Source organism: Mobula hypostoma, chromosome 4 (assembly GCF_963921235.1).
Source record: "Mobula hypostoma chromosome 4, sMobHyp1.1, whole genome shotgun sequence".
Lineage (NCBI taxonomy): Eukaryota > Metazoa > Chordata > Chondrichthyes > Myliobatiformes > Myliobatidae > Mobula > Mobula hypostoma.
Window position 1 is genome coordinate 72634776 of NC_086100.1, and position 18468 is coordinate 72653243.

Genomic DNA, 18468 nt, shown 5'->3' on the forward strand with positions numbered 1-18468 from the left:
TTTCTCGAGGTCATGCATGTTTCAGAAATATGAAATGGCCTATAAATTCAATTTCAGTATTAATATGATATTACTGACGTGCAGATATTTAAAAATTGTTATACATGTTTAAATCGATACTGTCTGAAACCAATTTGTTTAAGGCAACAGTATGCACAAGCAATAGCACACCATCAGAAGGCAGCTGTGGGAGCTATAACATCACAACAGCAACAACAGCAGCAGCAACAGCAACAACAATTGGCTGTCATTCTGGAACAGTTTCAAGCCTTAAAATTAAGGTAGCAATTTATTTATTTTCTTTAATAAGAATAATGATATTCTAGTGCATTAGTTGAAAAGTGGTGTTATTGTATTAGCATATTTCTCAGCAAAGTTATGATTAGTAAAAGGTAATTTGGGCATATTTTTGACTCTGATAGCTAAGAGTTTTAAGGACCAAACAGTAGTTTCTTGTCCACTCAAATAGTCCACTTTTGGTTGTTATTTTAACTTAAAATCAATTAACTCGATAGCAAGGCGCATTATGAGGGAAAAATAATTGAAAATTGGAGAAAATTCTCTCTCCTTGAAAGTTAAGGCATTGGTAGTGAAAATTTGCTACAACTATTTGGGCTGCAGAGAAGGTAGTTAAAGTGGAATTCCTGGTCCTGATGGCCCAACTATAAACAAGTTTGAACACTGCCTCAAAAGGTAAATAGCCTTTTCCTTTGATAAATGGTTACTTGGGGACTGTCTTGTAACTGGTAAAAGATTGGTGGTTCCAAAAGGAGGTGGTTGGCAGTTTCAAAAATGGGAGCGGTGAATAAACTTAGTGTCTATATCACTGAACAGCATGGACAAATTGGGAAGCAGATAAAATGATAAACAGCCAGATTCACGTGTGATTAAATTCAATCATTATTCTTAACTGATAGCTAAAGTTTCTAATCTCCAGAAAAACCAAGTTGTGTTAGAAATTGATTTCTGGTATCAAAAATCAATTGAAAAATTGAAAAAATTACCCCATACTATGAATAAGATGCCCATTTATTAGCAAAGTTATATTGGAGCACTGTTCTTCATGCAGGGTTTTCTGATTTAATGGTTTAAGGAATGTTTTGTTCATTCTAAAACAAATATGCTTAGTCATTAGAACAATCTCGAATAAAGAGTGAGAAATTGCATACTTGCCTGCTCTTTATCTGTATTTAATTAAGTTCATCAGTTTTACAAAATAAAATTCTGGGCAACCATCGGTATTTCTTCTGTCTGTTAAATCACTAAACCATGGATAGAGATTCCAATTATCACAGTATGTTTTTACTTATATGACCTATTTATATTATCTAGTCTCAAAGTTGTCTTAAGTTTTTAATATTCAAAGATAAAAATAAATGCTTTCCAAAAGTAGGAAAATGATTGTTTCATCTGCATTCAGATCTTCAGAGCAAAATCTGATGCCCCCTGTAACAAGATCAATGACTGTACCTGACAGTAACTCAATATGGGAATTGCAAACACCATCACCTCAGGCCTCAGGTAAATATTATCATGCAGTATACTAATTTACTGATTGAAAGAATCATTGGGAATTGTATTCATCAACCCTAACTCCGACTGCTAACACCAAATTGATTCTGAAACTCTGGGAATATTCTGTAAAATAGTTCACTCTTGGAGGACTGTTGAAAGCTATAGAAATATACAGTAAAAGAGAGAAAATGATGACGTGAAATTCACAGCTGTCAAATATACATTTAAGTATTTTTCACTTTTGTTTTTAGAATGCTTAACTATCATAAATATAACCTAAGATTTTGATCTAAGTTAGAGATTCCCAACAGGGGCGGTACCCCCCCCTCAAAAAGGGCGGTTACGTATCCCAAGGTGACATTAGGGGAAATAGAGGTCATCGGGGGGATTTAAGATTCTTTGGGGGGAGGGGAGTAGATGGCACCCTATCTTGAGGCACAAGACCTGACCGACTGTTAACTCGCTGCCATCGTCAATATCTGATAGGCATTTCCAGTTATTGTTAATTTTTTATTTTAACTTAGCCACATTAATGATGGATAAATACGTACGGCGCGATCTCTCGAGTCTGAAGGCAGTGAAGCCTTGAATTCTAATCTGCTAAGAAACAGAAAGTGCGTCAATACAATGTTGCATATTTGGAGTGTGGTTTCATTCCACTTCTGTCGGATAGCAACACCCCATATGTTTTATTTGTACTGCCTAATGAAACTGTGAAAATATCAAGATTGCAGGAAGACTTCTGTAAAATAGACCCTCAATAGGTAACTTAGGGTATTTCTCAGTTCCAGAAGATGAAAGAAGCATTTGAAATGTGTTGCACACACGAGTCATTTGCCAAGAAAGCTAAAAATGACCTTGATGGTTCTCATTGCTTCTGTTAACATTTCCAAAATGATAGCAAAATATGGAAAATCTCATACAATTGGTGAAAGTTTAACAATGCTGTATCAGAAGTGCTCACTACTGTTCTCAAAACGGATGCCAGTATTTTAAAATCAATTCCTCTGAGTAATAACTTTGTAGCTCGTTGTACTGACAAAATGAGTGAAAACATTGAGTTATCAACTATGCACAGAGCTACACAAGACTGAATTTGGGATACAAGTGGTTGAGTCATCTGTGCGAGACAACGTCTTGACATTGCTAATGGCAAATGTATGGTTTATCAAAAACGAAGGGTCTCGGCCTGAAACGTCGACTGCGCCTCTTCCTATAGATGCTGCTTGGCCTGCTGCGTTCACCAGCAACTTTGATGTATGTTGCTTGAATTTCCAGCATCTGCAGAATTCCTGTTGTTTAAGTTTATGAAGAGATTGTTTTGTAAAAAGTTAAAAACAAATATCAATGGAGGATTAATCTACATACGACAAGCTGAGAATGTATATTAAGGATGGAAGTATTCTGATTAGGAACCTGATTTCTTATGCAACAGATGGAGCACTATATATGACAGGTCGCCATGCTGGTTTAGTGACATTTACGATGAAAGTAATTCCAAATCTGTTTGTAGTCCATTATGTAATTCATCGTCAACATTTCACAGCCAAAAACCTCAGCCAGCGACTTTTTTCAAGCATGATTCTTGTAATATCTGCTATCAACAAAATTAAAGCTCATCCATTAAATAGCAGAGTATTTTGCCAGTTATGCCAACATGAAGAATTTGAACGCTTGCTTCTTCACTCTGAAGTGTGTTGGCTGTCAAAAGGCTGCTGCTTAATGTTTCTTTGATCTTTTTGATACTGATTGAATTTTTGCTTAAAGTCAACAAAAGCTTAGGAAACAAGATTAAACCTCGACCTGGAGATGTGTCATACTTAGCCAATCTGTATGACAAAATAAACATTCCTCCGAAGGGTCTCAGCCCAAAATATCGACTATACTTTCTTCCATAGATGCTGCCTGGCCTGCTGAGTTCCTCCAACATTTTATGTGTGATTCTAAATATGAAACTGCAGGGTGATAATTTCAATTTAATCCAGACAAAAAGTGCAGTGTCTAGTTTTATCGAAAATTGGAAATGTATAAGCAAAACATTGGGAGAAGTATGTCCCCACCATTTCCCTGCATGGAAAGTATGGCACTTTCTTTCACAGAGTGCTGCTTACACCTTCAGTCACTGAAGGATTTTCAAGGATTTGAGTGGTCTGGAAATTCTGAACTGGGTAATTAACCCATTTCTTTGTAAGGTGGAAGAACAGGAAGAGAGCTTGTAGGAAGAAATTACTAAAATACAGAATGAGCAAGAAGCAAAAATGCTCTTCGAAAATGTTGGCTTTTGTGGTATGTGGCTACACTGTGTTACGGAGATTCCTGGTCTTTGGAGAAGAACCAAACTGCTCTTCAATGTATTTCCATCCTTCTACCTTGTTGAAAGAGGCTTCAGTACAGTGAACCACATACTCACAAAAAAACAGAAACCGCTTGGATGTTGTTACATGTGGGGACGCAAGGCTTTTGCTGTCACAATTTGAACTAGATATTTCAACTCTTGCTAAAAACCATCAAGCTCAAGGATCACATTGATGTCGAAGCTACTGTACAGCACACAGGTATGGTGTATGCTAGGTTTAAAGGCAAGTAAAAATTTAAGGCAGAATCAATTTTCATGTTGGCATGTGGTAGACGTGTTTTTACACTATGGAGGTGCTGGAACGTATATTGTGCCCAAGAGGGGCGTTGGCAAGTATGAAGGTGTTTTTGGGGATATTAGCAAGTATGAAGTGTTTAACGGGGACATTCGATTAAATAAGGGTGGGAAACACTCATCTAAGTTACTGACATTGGAAAGTATCTTATTTTGAATTTATTTGTAAGGTAAGCTCTCCCATTTCTACAGATGTCATGTAGACATTCTAATGCACTCCAAGTTCAAAGTAAATTTTATTATCGAAGTACATAAAAGTCACCATATAGAACCCTGAGATTAATTTTCTTGTGGCATACTCAACAAATTTATAGAATAGTTAACTGTAAGAGGATCAATGGAATATCAACCAGAATGTAGGAGACGACAAACTACAAATGCAAACATGCTAATAAATAGCAAGAAATAACAAGAACATGAGCTAATGAGATAGAGTCCTTGTAAGTAATATCATTAGTTGTGGGAATAATGAAGTTGAGTGCATTTATCCCCTTTTATTCAAGAGCCTGATGGTTAAGGGGTAGTAACCTGGTGGTGCAAATCCTGAGGCTTCTGTACCTTCAACCTGATGGTAGCAGCGAGAAGCAAGCATGACCTGAGTGGTGGGGATCTCGGATGATGGATGCTGCTTTCCTACAACAGTGTTTCATGTATATGTGCTCAATGGTTGAGAGAGCTGTACTCGTGATGTACTGCGCCTTATTGACTACTTTTGTCGAATTTTCCCCTCAAAGGAATTGGTGTTTCCATACCAGGCTGTGATGTAGCCAGTCAGTATATTCTCCACTGCATGTCTATAGAGGTGTCAAAGTTTTAGATGTCATGCCAAATCTCCGTAAACTCCTGAGGAAGTAGAGTTACTGCCATGCTTTCTTGGTAATTGAACTTCCATGCTGGGTCCAGGAAAGGTCCTCTGAAATAGTAATACCTAGGAATTTAAAGTTGCTAACCCTCTCCACCTCTGATCCTCTTATGAGGACTGGGTCATGGATCTCTGGTTTCTCTCCCATCCCCAAGTAAAATTCTGTACCTTTGGTCTGCTCATCCAAAGCAATGTTGTTTATATCCTATTCTAGTCTCTTTTCCTTCCCCAGTCTCTCCTCTACACCCTCATTTGACATTTTAAAATTCACATCTCAGTGACTTCAACCTTTTGTAACCTCTGGTGACAGTCATTAAAACAGAAGAGCTAGGTGTTCATTTTACTCTGTCTGGAATTTAATCCTCTTAATAAGGTGCTCCAAGATAGCCCTTTCCAGAGAATGCTACAGTATTCAAAGTGAGCTCAATAGTGAACATTCACAAATAGGATGCACGACATCTGTTGCAGACCTGCATGCCATTACTCTGTATAGGGAGAAACCTAACAGCATAAATGGCATTGATGCTTCACTGCTTCATGAGTTCAGCAGCCTTTATGCAAGCTTTGAAAGGGAAAATAACACAATGCCTATGCAAATTCCCCTAGCATCTGCCATCCCTGGGGTCATTCATTAAGAAGGCATGCTATGGATCTACTTCATTAGGAGTTTGAGATTTGGTATGTCTCTAAACAACTTTACAAATTTCTGTACGCGTACCATACACTGATTACATCACAGTCTGTTATGAAGTCCCCCCAATACATAGGATTACAAGAGGCTGCTGAGGGTTTAGTTTTAGCTAGTTCCAGCATTGACACAACCCTGCTCATCATAGAGGATGTCTTCAAGAAGCAGTGCCTCAAGAAAGCAATGTCCATCACTATGGACTCTCCCAGTTCAGAACATACTCTCTTCTCATTGCTACCATCAAGGAAGTGATACAGGAGTCTGAATACTCGCACACAACAGTTCAAGAGCAGTTTCTTCCCATCTGCCTTCAGATTTGTAAGCAGTCCATGAACAATACCTTGTTATTTGCCTTATGTGCTATTTTTTAAAATTTTTGTAACCTGTTTTTATCATGCACTATGCTGCTACCTCAAAAAAATTTCATGAAATATGTCAGTGATAATAAACCGCTGAAATTGGTGATGCACCATTCTCATAATGTTAGTGTTGCATTTGGTAAATTTGATCAAAAGTTTGGGTCAAACTTTGAATTAATTTGAACAAAGTCAGTGTGGATATTTAGCACAAGCTATGGAATTTTGATGTCTCCAACCATTCAGTTTCTTTTGGGGTTGTATTTAGGTTATTTATTTCATACTGGATTAGAATTTGTGATGGCAACCTTTAAAAATGTTGCTCTTCGTAATCCCATGGAAATCTTCTGATCCAGCCTGGGCTAACTTCATTAATTTTTCTTTTCCATAATTGAAAATACCTTGAGTCAGTATGTTGTTGCTCTAGGTGACTCCATCTTCGTGGATCTAATTTTTGTACCTTAATGCAACGATTTAAGCTTTGACTTTTGGCAGCTCTTCATCTTCCATTCTGTATAGATGTAAAGATTTAAATGTCCTAATGCATATAGTCTTTCTTCTGGGTCAGGATGTATTCTGCTGAGTTTTATCAGAGGATCATGACTCTTTGTTATTCTACAGGTGAGTGCCTTGGTAAAAGTTCTAATTGTAGTGTGCTGTTTCATTTCGTAAAATGTCCACAAAAAGATATTGGTTTTGCAATCCCTTTGACTTGTTTGAATATTTGTCCTTAACTAAAGTTTTCTAGTTACTGAAAGATTAGTTCCACGTAATAAAAAAAGGTCAAACTGCAAAAACTGCAGGCTTTCATCAGTGCTTCAGAAGGATCCTAATCATCAGATGGACTGACAAAGTAACCAACCAGACACTGTAAGAAAACACCAACCAGGAATCCATAGAGAAACAAATACACAAATGAAATTGGAGGTGGATTGGCCACACCTTGAGGAAGTCAACCAGCGTCATCACCAGGCGGGCATTAAAATTGATTCCCCCGGGAAAGTGGAAAGATTGGACATCCAAAGAACACATGGAAGAGAGATGTTGAGGCTGAAATTAAACGATGGGGACACTCCTGGTCCACCCTCGAGAAACTGGCTCAGTACAGAGGACGATGGAGATGGGAGGTCATCAGTGGCCTATCCTCTGGTGAGCTAAGGGCCAAGAAGAAGTAAAAATGGTGTTTGTTCTTAAATCTTTGCTTTCCCTCTCATATTAATTTGTATGGGCTAAGTACCACAGATATTTTAGCTGGAATCAGAAGTTAATAAAAATATCAGAATCTATTATTAAGGAAGTGGTAACAGAGCACAAAAATCAGGGACATAAGAGATTCTGCAGGTTCTGGAAATCTTGAACAACATACTGAAAATGCTGGAGGAACTCAGACAACATCTGTGGAATGAAATGACAATTGACATTTTGGGCTAAGACCTTTCTTCAGGACTGGAAAAGAGAAGGCAGAAGCCAAAGTAAAAAGGTGGAGGAAAGGGATAGGGGTGATGGCATGAACATGGGTTTCTCTAGCTTCCAGTAACTACACCCCTCTATTTTCTTCCACATCCACTCCTTTGTTTTGTTTTGTCCCCATTCTGGTGGCCCTCTCAACGCTCCTCTCACGTGCTCATCACCTCCCTCTGGTTCCCTGCTACCCTCCCTTTATTCCATGATCGACTGTCCTCTTCTTTCAGATTCCTCCTCCTTCAGCTCTTCCACCTATCACCTCACAGCTTCTCACATCATCCCCCTTCCCTTTCCCTACCTATCCTCTGCTAACTGGTACTCTTCCTCTCCCTCTCCCCCCCCCCCCCACATTACTTTGGCCTTTGCCTCCTTTTCCAGTCTTGAACGGTCATGGCCCAAAATTTCGATGGTTTATTTTCCTCCATTGATGTTACCTGACCTGCTGAGTTCCTCCAATGTTTGGAGTCTGTAACAAAAATAGTAATATGAGGCGACATGAGCTAGGATTTGTATATTTTTTTTAAAAGTTGTATTTTATTTGACAAATTTGTTACTTTTTTTGAGATTGCATAGAACAAAATAGATGAAAAGTAACTGTTGGATGTGTGTTTGGATTTCCAAAGGCCTTTGATAATTAAAGATTATTAAACAGAAGCATGTGACATTGGAGATAATTGGATTGAAAATAGGTTCAGAATGTACAAAAGTACAACACTGTATGGGCCCTACGGCTGTAGTGCTGACCAATATAAACCTTACTATCAGTCTAGCCTTTCTTACACAGCCCGTAATCCTCCATTTTTCTTATATTTATGTGCCTGTCTAAGTCTCTTAAATTACCCCTATTATATCAGGCTCTTCCACCAGCCCTTGGCAATGTGTACCCACCACTCTTATATATTTAAAAAAAAACTACCTCTGACATCTCCCCTAAATTTTATTCCACTTACCTTGAGCAGCTGTCATCTGGTATTGGCCACTGAGAAGGTGATGCAGACTGTCTACTCTATATATGCCTCTCATAATCTTGTACACCTCTATCAAGTTACCTATCATCCTCTGTCATTCCAAAGAACAAAGCCAACAGCCTTTCCTCATAAGACAGTTTTTCCAATCTAGGCAACGTCCTAGTAAATATTCTCTGCATTTTCTCTAAAGCTTGCTCATTCTTCCTATAAAGAAGCAACCAGAATTGAGCACAATACTCTTAAGTGTGGTCTAACCAGAGTTTTATAGAGTTGCAGCATTTACGCAAGGTTCTTGAGTTATCAAAATCAAGAGAATTCTTAGAAACTTGGTTCTTAGTGGAAGAACAAGCATATTGAACTGAGCACAATTTACAAACCTATGCATCCGTAGGATCGGGCTTGGGTGATCCTCAGACACCCGAGGAGCCAATGCTCACAATGACTGATAACCAGGGATATGGGCCAATGGAGATACTCAGCTATCTGGTTGGCCAGGACCCAGTGGAGACTAGCAGCTAACGTGACAGCCAACCAATCAAAACAGTGTGTCGGCCAATATAAACGTGAGCACTTGACACAAGCAACACCTGATGATGTCACCTCGACTGATGTAAACCTCCAAGCTTGGCAAACCCCCCTACACACGAGCATCCAACACAAGCTACCAATCTTCTTTAATTTCAATCAAGGTTCTTGAGCTCATTCTCCCTACTAATGAAGTCCAAAATGCCATACGTTTTCTCAGCCATCCTATCAGCTTTTGTGGCAGCTTTGAAGGATCTGTGCACCTGGACTCCACACTGCTAATATTCCTGCCATGAACCTTGTATTCTACCTTTAAGTTTGATCTTCCAAAGTGTATCACTTAAAACTTTTCTGGATTGAACTGTTGGTATGGGGATAAAGGTACTGGCTCTCCACTCTGTAGCACTATCAAGTTGCCTCTCATCCTTCATCACTCCAAAAAGAAAAGTTCCTTTTCTTTCTTTTTAAATCTTTTTATGAAAAGTTCCTATCTAGCTCAACCTTTTCTCATAAGACATTCCCTCAAGTCCAGGCAGCTTCCTGGTAAATCTTTTCTGCACCCTCACTAAATCTTAGCTGTCCTTTCTATTATGAGGTGACCAGAACTGAACTCAATACTCTAAATGTGATCTAGCAAAGTCTTTTGGAGCAGCAACATTACCTCACAGCTCTTGAACTCTGTCCCCTGACAGATGAAGGGCAGCACACCTTATGCTTTCTTAACCACCCTATCAACTTGCATAGCAGTTTTGATGGATCTGTAGACTTGAACCCCACGATTCCTCTTCGGAGAATCCTGTCATTAACCTTGTACCCCAGCTTCAGGTTCAATCTTCCACTTCCCTGATTGAACTCCATTTGCTACATCTCCCCCAACCTACAACAACCACAACATCTCCAGCCTTTGTGTCATCTGCAAACATATTAACCCACCCTCCACTTCCTCATTCAAGCCATTTATTAAAAACCAGAACGGCAAAGGATACCAGAACAGATCCTGTGGAACATCATTGGTCACTGACCACCAAACAGAGTATGCTCCATCTAGTACCACCCTTAGCTTTTTGTGGATAAGCTAGTCCTGAATCTACATAGTCAAGTTTTCCTGGATCCCACGCCTCATGACTTTAGATGAATTTAACATGCAGAACCTTATCAAATGAATTTGGACAATTCCCAACTGGGGAGGTGGGGGTCTTTAACTTTTGCAGTTTCTCAGGTAACAGTTATGGGGTCCCAGCTAGAAACAATATGTCAATGGTATGGACTGGTAAGTGTGATATATCCAAGTGCAGTGTTAATTGTGACAAAGATTGGCTGGTGAAGAGTGGGCTGGATTGGCAAAGTGAGTAGCCAGGAACATGTAATATGGAAAAATCTGAACCAGCCAACACACAAGCATTGTGAATAGAAAAAATGCAAAAAGTACTTGTGTGGTTTTAAAAAAAGAAAGAAAGATGTTTGTGTTCAGAAGTACTTCTGATATCCTTGCACATGAGTTACAGTGGTTAATGGTGGTTGGCATTAGTCTGTCTTGAAGGACAATGGGTGATGATATTCTTTACAATCCTGGGCAGATGGTATGAAGATCCTGAGCTGCTGGGTCATCAAGGTCCCCCTCTCAGCCTCACCGGTGTAGTCCAAAGGAAAGCTTATGATCCAATATGTTTAGTACCAGCACGGCTGCAGGAGCAACCAGAAGGATGTTCAATGACATCCAGCTGCCTTAAGGGCTCTACTCCAGATTTGCTCTCTGGCTTTACTCCCGTAACCTTCAACTCTCCTAATGCTGTCCACAAGGTAGTGGGTAGTTAAGGTCCTGGGCATGTCCACACACTGGAGGGCCCACGTGCTATGTGTTCAGGGTCCAGAACTCCTCCCCGCCATCTGCAGTTCAGCCTGCGTCTGAAAGGAGTTCAGTTTCTATGTATCACCAGCAAGGAGGCACTCCATGAGGCTTGCTGTTGGAGAGGCTATGTACTGGCAGGGAGAGACTTACACATTCAGCTCTCCTTTTCACAAGACTGCTAGCTAGCGGTGGAAACTGAAAGTGAGAGTGACCAAGCACTGCCCCACTAGATGCATAACAACAGCCATTTTGACAATGCACTAACCAATTAATGCAGGTGCACCAAATAATCCGCGTTTAAGTTCATTACAAAACATTTTAAATGGAAGGGTAATGATATCACAGTGCAATTATATAGAAGACTGGTAAATCTGCACCTGAAATATTGTATTCAGATTTCATCTCTCTGCCTGAGGATGGTTAGAAAGGCTGCAGAGACCGTTCGCCAAATTGATTCCTGATGTATGGAGTTTGTCCTTCAAGGAGAAATTAAACAGATTAGGCATTACTCTCCCCAGTTTAAAATAATAGGTTATCTCATTGAAGTATACAATAGGACTTGATTGAGCAGATACAGGGAATAATGCTTCTTCTGGCTGAGGTAACCAGAATCAATGGTCACAGAATCAAAATAATCCCGCATGTTCAGAATTTGCTGGAGGATGATTCTGTTTCACTTTAAAGGCTGGAGAATCTTTGGAATTCTTTAACATCACCTGAATATATTCTAGGCAGTGGTTGATAGACTGACAGCAAGGGAATTCAAGAGCTATGAGGTTAGTTCAGGAAAGTGGCACAATGGTAAAAGATTTGCCATAATCTTACGGAATTTTATTACACATATTAATGGTGCAGATGTGAGGTCTGAAAGACCTTTTCTACTTATGGGCATACAGTCCTGAAGATTCTTGGTATCTTTTGACTCAAGAGCATCTTTCAGGCAATTTCATATTGTCTCATAATTACCTTGTTGAAAAGATTGCCTTTTTGAGTTGAATTGCACATATTTACTGGGTCCCATCTACTCAACACAGTCCTGAAAATGACTCCATAGCGTTTGGTGCCTTTGTTTCTCTATCACTGATGATTTGTTTGATGTCTAACTTCGGTTGCACTATCTTGCTTGCAGTGTTTTGCAAGTTTTTGTTATTTATTAGTTTTGTAAAGTGAAACAAAGATGGAAATTATGCACTTCTAGTCAACAGATAATACTTTATTAATTAAGGGAAGTTGAATTTGGAGAATAATTTGTTTAAATGTTAGTGCAAACCAGTGGATCGCAAATCACAATTTCCCATAATCAGTGTATTGTATGTCATAAGGCAAAGGAATAAAGTATAAAATTGTCTTTGTGGTTGCCTTCATGCTGTTTTAATCTACCTTTTTTTTTGTTGTCAGTGTGATTAACCAATGAGGCCTTGTTGTTCAGTTGTTAGTGGAGTCCAACTGTTCATGACCATAGGGTCCATAGGATTTTCATGGCAAGATACGTAGATTGCCAGGCCTTTATTCTGTGAGAATACTGCTGCTGCCCTGGTTGGGACCCGGCTGGGTTTGATCTCAGGACCACCTGCCTTGAAGTACAGTGCTGATGCACTACACCAGCAGCCGGCCCAATGAGGCCTTATTACTGCCCTAATGAAGGACAGAGCATCTAATTTTCTAGAGATTCCTGATTTTAGCATCAATAGTAATGCACTACTTCAAAAATATGGAAATTGTAAAAAATGTAGGCTAAGTAGGCTGAGAAAGGAATGGTCAATTTTTGAAAATATTGGTAATTAGTTGTGATGCCACTCCTTTGTAACACAAATTCAAATGGTAGTTTTTGATGCTTTGTATGATATACATGACATTTGTTATGTAATCTCTTTATCACAACACATGGTGATACCCATTACTTTATATGCTTTTTATATAAAAATTGTTATTGTATGATGAAAATTTGGTTGCTAAGAATGAAGAAGGGAATTGTGTACCAATGATTATGCCTTTTAAATAGCGTATATTAGTATTCACCTCTAGAAAACCCACTTTCCACTTGTCAATGTTCACAGAATTCCTTCCGAGGAATGTGTTATTGAATTACTTTGCTCAGAGTTCCTCCCTGAAGGTTTCTAAGAATTAGTCATTTTGGCTACATTTGCTATTTATGCATTGTTGACATACAAGAACGTAACTGATTTTAAGTTCCAAATATTTAGGTTTTAATGAACTTGTTAATTTTTTCTTGCTATTTATTTTCTCAGGTTGGGATTGTGGCAGTGTGTGGGACTTGCCGGTTGATTCTTCGACTCAAGCTTCCTCTGATCAAATTCAGCAGATAGAGAGAGGAAAGGCTGCCAAGGTAAAACCAAGATGTATCTATTCCTGAGAGTAGTTGCTATTCAGAACTCAGTTTGCTTGTCTAATAATAAAATCCCTGAGCCATTCTATCTATAAGAGCAGTGTTCCCTGGAAGGGCCACCTCAAAAACTGGGGCAACATAGGGCTTTTTCCTGTGCAAGTAGCCAGCTGCACTGGTAAGGACAACATTCATAAGTATTCAATGTCAGTCAGAACCCATGTTTAAAATGTCATTAAAAAAAGTTAATATTAAAGAAAATAAAAATTAGCTGACATTAAAATAGTTAAATAAAGTAAAAACCTTCCTTCGAGTAGCTGATTTTTCCCATTCATTTGATTTGGTGTATTTGTGCCAGGGTAATCATCAGGAACCTAGCAAGGCAGTTCAGTTTCAGCCCATTCCAGTTCATCAGACCTTCTGGCTTAGTTTTAAAATTATTGTGTGCACAGTTTCTGACATATAGAAAGTATTAAAACACTGAATTTATTTCTCCTGTTTTAAAAATCTGAAAAGTTATCCCCATTTCGAAGTACATTTATTATCATAATATGTATACTATATCCAACCTTGAGATTTGTCTCCTTGGAGGCAATGTACAGAGAAATGAGCAAATTGTCCAAACAATAAAAGTAAGTAAATAGTATTCAGAACTGAAGTTCACGAAAGTGAGTCCACAGCCATGAAGCTGGTCATCACTGCAGCCAATACAGGAGCCCATTAGTTCTAGACCACAGCCTCAGTTCACCGTGGAGCTGAGTAAACCTTGTGCAACAGTGAGCTGAACCGGCCCATCCCTCACCTCTGGCCCTGACGCCCTAACTTTTCCAATCTGGCCCAACGCTTAAATCATCCAAACATCAAGTCACTCCTCGGTCTCTGAACCAGGTCGATAAGCTGTCAGTCCTGGGCCCTGCCACCTTGATTCTGCCTGTGCCTGTACCTGACCTTTCTAATTTGGTCTGGCACTTAAATCAATCAAACCTTGGGCCTGGGCTCTGCCACCATGAAGGTGCTTTGCCTCTGCTCGCCTCGCCTTGATTCTACAGCATCAAATTACCTCCAAATCTGCTTCAGCAATGGCCAAACATTGGCTCCTTCCCCATTCTCGGACCTTGGCCCTACTGCCTCAAATTGGCCCGTACATGCCATGCTGCAACCGTCCTGCACCTTTGAGACTTCATTTCACACTGTAAAAATACCAGATTGTATAGGCGGTTCAAAAACTCAACTCCAAGAAGGAAGTTACAGACTATTGATCGCATCTGAGAAAAGGTGTGAGTAATACAGTAATTTTTTGTTTTGTTTGCTACCCTCAAGTCATCACCATGCTTCACCAGCACCGTCTCAAACTGGAAGCTATATTAGCACACAAATAATTTTAAAGCAATCTAAATTAACCCATTGCTCTCTTCCTGCTGTAAAATCAACACTTAAACAATTATTATTTAAGTTTAACCAGATCGAGATATTGATGCAGGTCCCAGCAATAAAAACTTAGCAATTTGGACTCTCTCATCGATCTTTGAGAACACTTACAATGTTGGGACACATCAGAAAACCATAGATATGGCATAAACTGCACATGGTGGCAATTAAGGGAAACTATATTTTCCTTAATTCCAAACTGTTGATAATCAAGGTAAATACTGTGTGTGTACGCACGCGCACACGCATGCGGGTGAAATAAAACCCTTGTGTGGGTGCAGGTATTTTCTTACCTTGAAAATGGCAGTTATGTTCCGATGCTGCTGTGATCTTAGGCTGATGAAAAGTATAGATTTTTATTCATTTATATTTATTTTTATAAGTGCAGGAAAAATGAGCTAGAAATTGCTATTTGATGGTAAAGCAGTATGATGTTAGGTATCTGCATTTGATACAAAACATACATGCAGCTTACTCAAGGTTTTTAAGAATTTCTCCTGATTGATATTACAATTTGTTGACACTCTTGATATTTCATGTTTAGCTTGAACAAGAAAGGAGAGAAACAGAAATTAGGGCAAAAAGGGAAGAAGAAGAAAGAAAACAAGAAGAAATGCGTCGTCGTCAAGAAGAGGTACTGCGGAGGCAAGAAGAGGAAAAGAAACGAAGGGAGGAAGAGAAGCTTATGAGGAAGAAACAGGTACATTTAAGAGTGAAATCTCTTGCTCAAGTTACACTAGCTCAACAATTGATGCAGTAAAATAACCATAGATGTTGCAAAGTGAACTTATTTGCACGGCATTCTAGTTAGCGTTTTTATTTGTTTTAGGATTAAGAAGCACATAAAAATAGGTTTCAGCTTGTCTGTGTATTCTATCAGCAAATAATTCCAAAAGCGGTTTTGTGTTTGTTCAAACTTTTAAATTGTGTTTCTGAAAGTAATATTGAACAGCTTTAACTCAATTGTACAAATCAGATTGCAAATAACAAACCTCATATTTCATTATTATTTGTCGGGGTATAATGAATATTAAATATCTGATATTAATTTGTTGTCTGAAACTTGCATTCTCCATTCACTACTCAGAAAGGTGGCTAGGAAATCCAGTAAGGCTGATGTCCTTCTGAATTTAACATGTCTGCGTTATAATTTCTTTACCAAAGTTCCTTTGATAGCAGTTCTTAAACCTCGAGACTCTGCTGCCTAAATGACAAGGGGAGTAATTGTATAAGAGCATCACTGCTTACAGTTTCCTTTCTGTCCTGACTTGTAAGTATATTGCCATTCCTCCTTTGTCATTAGTTCAAAATCCTAAATCTCCCACTTAGGAGCGTCATGGGTTTATTTTCACAACATGGATTGCAACAGTTCTATGTGGCTTACCTACCACTTTCTTGAGGGCATTTAGAAATGCAAAATGATACTCACTTCCCAAGAATGAATTAAAAACAGCTGAGCTACATTGCTGTGAGTTAAAGTAGCAGAACGTTTGAAGAGTACTCCATTTATTTGTTACATATTGCAAAGCATAACATCCTGTCTGGTCACAAACAAGAGAAAATCTGCAGATGCTGGAAATCCAAGCAACACACACAAAATGCTAGTGGAACTCAGAGGGCCAGGCAGCATCTATGGAAAAGAGTACAGTCAACATTTCGGGCTGAGACCTTTCTCCAGTGCATCTTTTCCACAGATGCTGCCTGGCCTTCTGAGTTCCTCCAGCATTTTGTGTCTGTTGTTTCCTGTCTGGTGTTCCATCTGTGTGTAAATACCTCCATGTAGCTGTTCCCCAAGTTATGGAATGCAGGGTGCACAACTACCTGTCTTAATTACAAATTTTCATCAGAGATGGCAAAGAATACAATTTTTCCCCATTATGGGCGACATGGTAACACAGTGGTAAGTGTGACACTATTACAGCTCAGGGTGTCGGTGTTTAGAGTTCAACTCCAATGTTCTTTGTAAGCAAATTTGTACGTTCTTTCCCGTGTGCACATGGGTTTCTTATGGGTGCTCTAGTTTCCTCCCACCGTCCAGAGAAGTACCACTTGGGTTAATTAGTCATTGTAAGTTGTCCTGTGATTAGGCTGTGGTTACATTGGTGGGTTGCTGGGTGGAGCGGCTGGAAGGACCTGTTCTGTTCTATATCTCTAAATAAAATTTGAACTCAGTGGTAAAACATACAATGGTTCAAGTTTAATTAGTTCAAGTTTAAATTTAATTATCATTCAACCATATATAAATACAGCCTTAGAAACAGTGTTCCTCCAAGACCAAATTGCAAAAGGCAGTACCAGTAGTCCTACAGAGTGTGTATAGCACATACACAATAACGGTAATTGTACAGTCACAAAATAGCCCAAGTCCCTGATGGATGCGTCTTGTAAATTGTTGGTGTTGGCAAAAACAAGCAGTTCTCAGCAGTCTGTAGATAAACAGCCTGCATGCACACAAGCAAGCTAGCTTGTTTTTCACCGAGCAAATACTGGAGGTCAGTATTGATGGGAGGGGCTAGTACCAATCCAGCATCGACGCCGCACCACGCGTCTTCTTTCCTGGATTGATGCACAGGCAAGCACGCGGCATGAAGCCCAATGAACAGGACTTGGAGAATCTTACATTACCTGTGTCCAACAGGGTCTTGTAATCACAAGAAATATGTTCAAGATTATCACTCGCTGTTAAGACTGCACACCACCTTCTCACACCAACTCCTTGAAGCCTTTCTTTCGCAGGCAGCAACACAGTCCACATCAAGTCCAGCTCTACCAGCTCTTCTGCCAATGCATACCTCACTGATGGGGTAGACCTGCAGTACTTGAAGTTCCTAATGTCTAGCATTGTCCTGTGATCCTAAAAACAGACGCTTAAAAAAGCTTTGGTTGGTCCCGGCGAGGCCGCTATGTTTGAGCACTCCGCCATCTTACTGGAAGATGGAGAATTTGAAAAGCATTATGGTATACTATGCAATAGATGGAGAATTTGAAATGCCTTGTTACTTTGAAACAGTATCAAAATAATTTTATCCCTTTGCTTGGTCTTAGGAAGAAGCACTTCGACGTCAAAGAGAACACGAAGCAGCACTGCGTCGGCAAAGGGAAGAAGAAGAGCGACAACAAGAAGAAGCCCGTCGAAGGCATGAAGAAAGGCAAAGAGAAGAGGAAGAGAGGCGCCAAAAGGAAGAATTGCTTCGAAAACAAGTACTTGTACAAATGTGGGAAGGGAAAGGAAGTTGCTGCATTTTAAAACATTCTCATGCTTTATTTTCTTGTAAACAATTTATAGGAATCTTTTTGTAGTTCAATTTTCTAATGAGGTTATTTCATGTTTTTTTCATAATCATTTTAAATGCAGTCACATATAGTGGTGCTAGAAAGTTAGTGAAGCCTGTAGAATTTTCTTTTTTTTCTGCATAAATATGACCTAAAATGTGATCAGGCCTTCATACAAATCCTAAAATTAGATAAAGAGAACGTAATTAAATAAATAACACAAAAAACATACTTCATTGATTTATTGAGAAAAATGATCCAATATTGCATGTACTTGTTGGAAAAAAATGTGCGAACCTTTGCTTTCAATTACTGGTGTGACCTTCTTGTATACCAATATCTTCAACCAAACATTTCCAATAACTCTTGATCAGTCGTGCACATCGGCTTGGAGGAATTTTAGGCCATTCCTCATTACAAAGCTGCTTCAACTCTGGAGTATAGGTGGGCTTCCTTGCATGAACTGCTTGCTTCAGGACCTTCCACAACATTTCTATAGCATTAAGGTCAGGACTTCTACTCACCCATTCCAAAATAGAAATTTTC

The 18468-nt window shown here is 39.2% G+C and overlaps 1 protein-coding gene across 3 annotated transcripts in view; it reads left to right on the forward strand.

Annotated features, from left to right (window-relative positions):
- Positions 1 to 18468, forward strand: part of LOC134345393 (GRB10-interacting GYF protein 2-like) — a 194989-nt gene that overhangs the window by 150749 nt on the left and 25772 nt on the right. For all 3 annotated transcript variants that reach the window (XM_063045984.1, XM_063045986.1, XM_063045985.1), the window contains exons 17-21: positions 144 to 281; positions 1421 to 1521; positions 13127 to 13224; positions 15194 to 15349; positions 17695 to 17850. In XM_063045984.1, coding sequence (XP_062902054.1) covers positions 144 to 281; positions 1421 to 1521; positions 13127 to 13224; positions 15194 to 15349; positions 17695 to 17850 — 649 coding nt within the window. The remainder of the gene's footprint in view (positions 1 to 143; positions 282 to 1420; positions 1522 to 13126; positions 13225 to 15193; positions 15350 to 17694; positions 17851 to 18468) is intronic.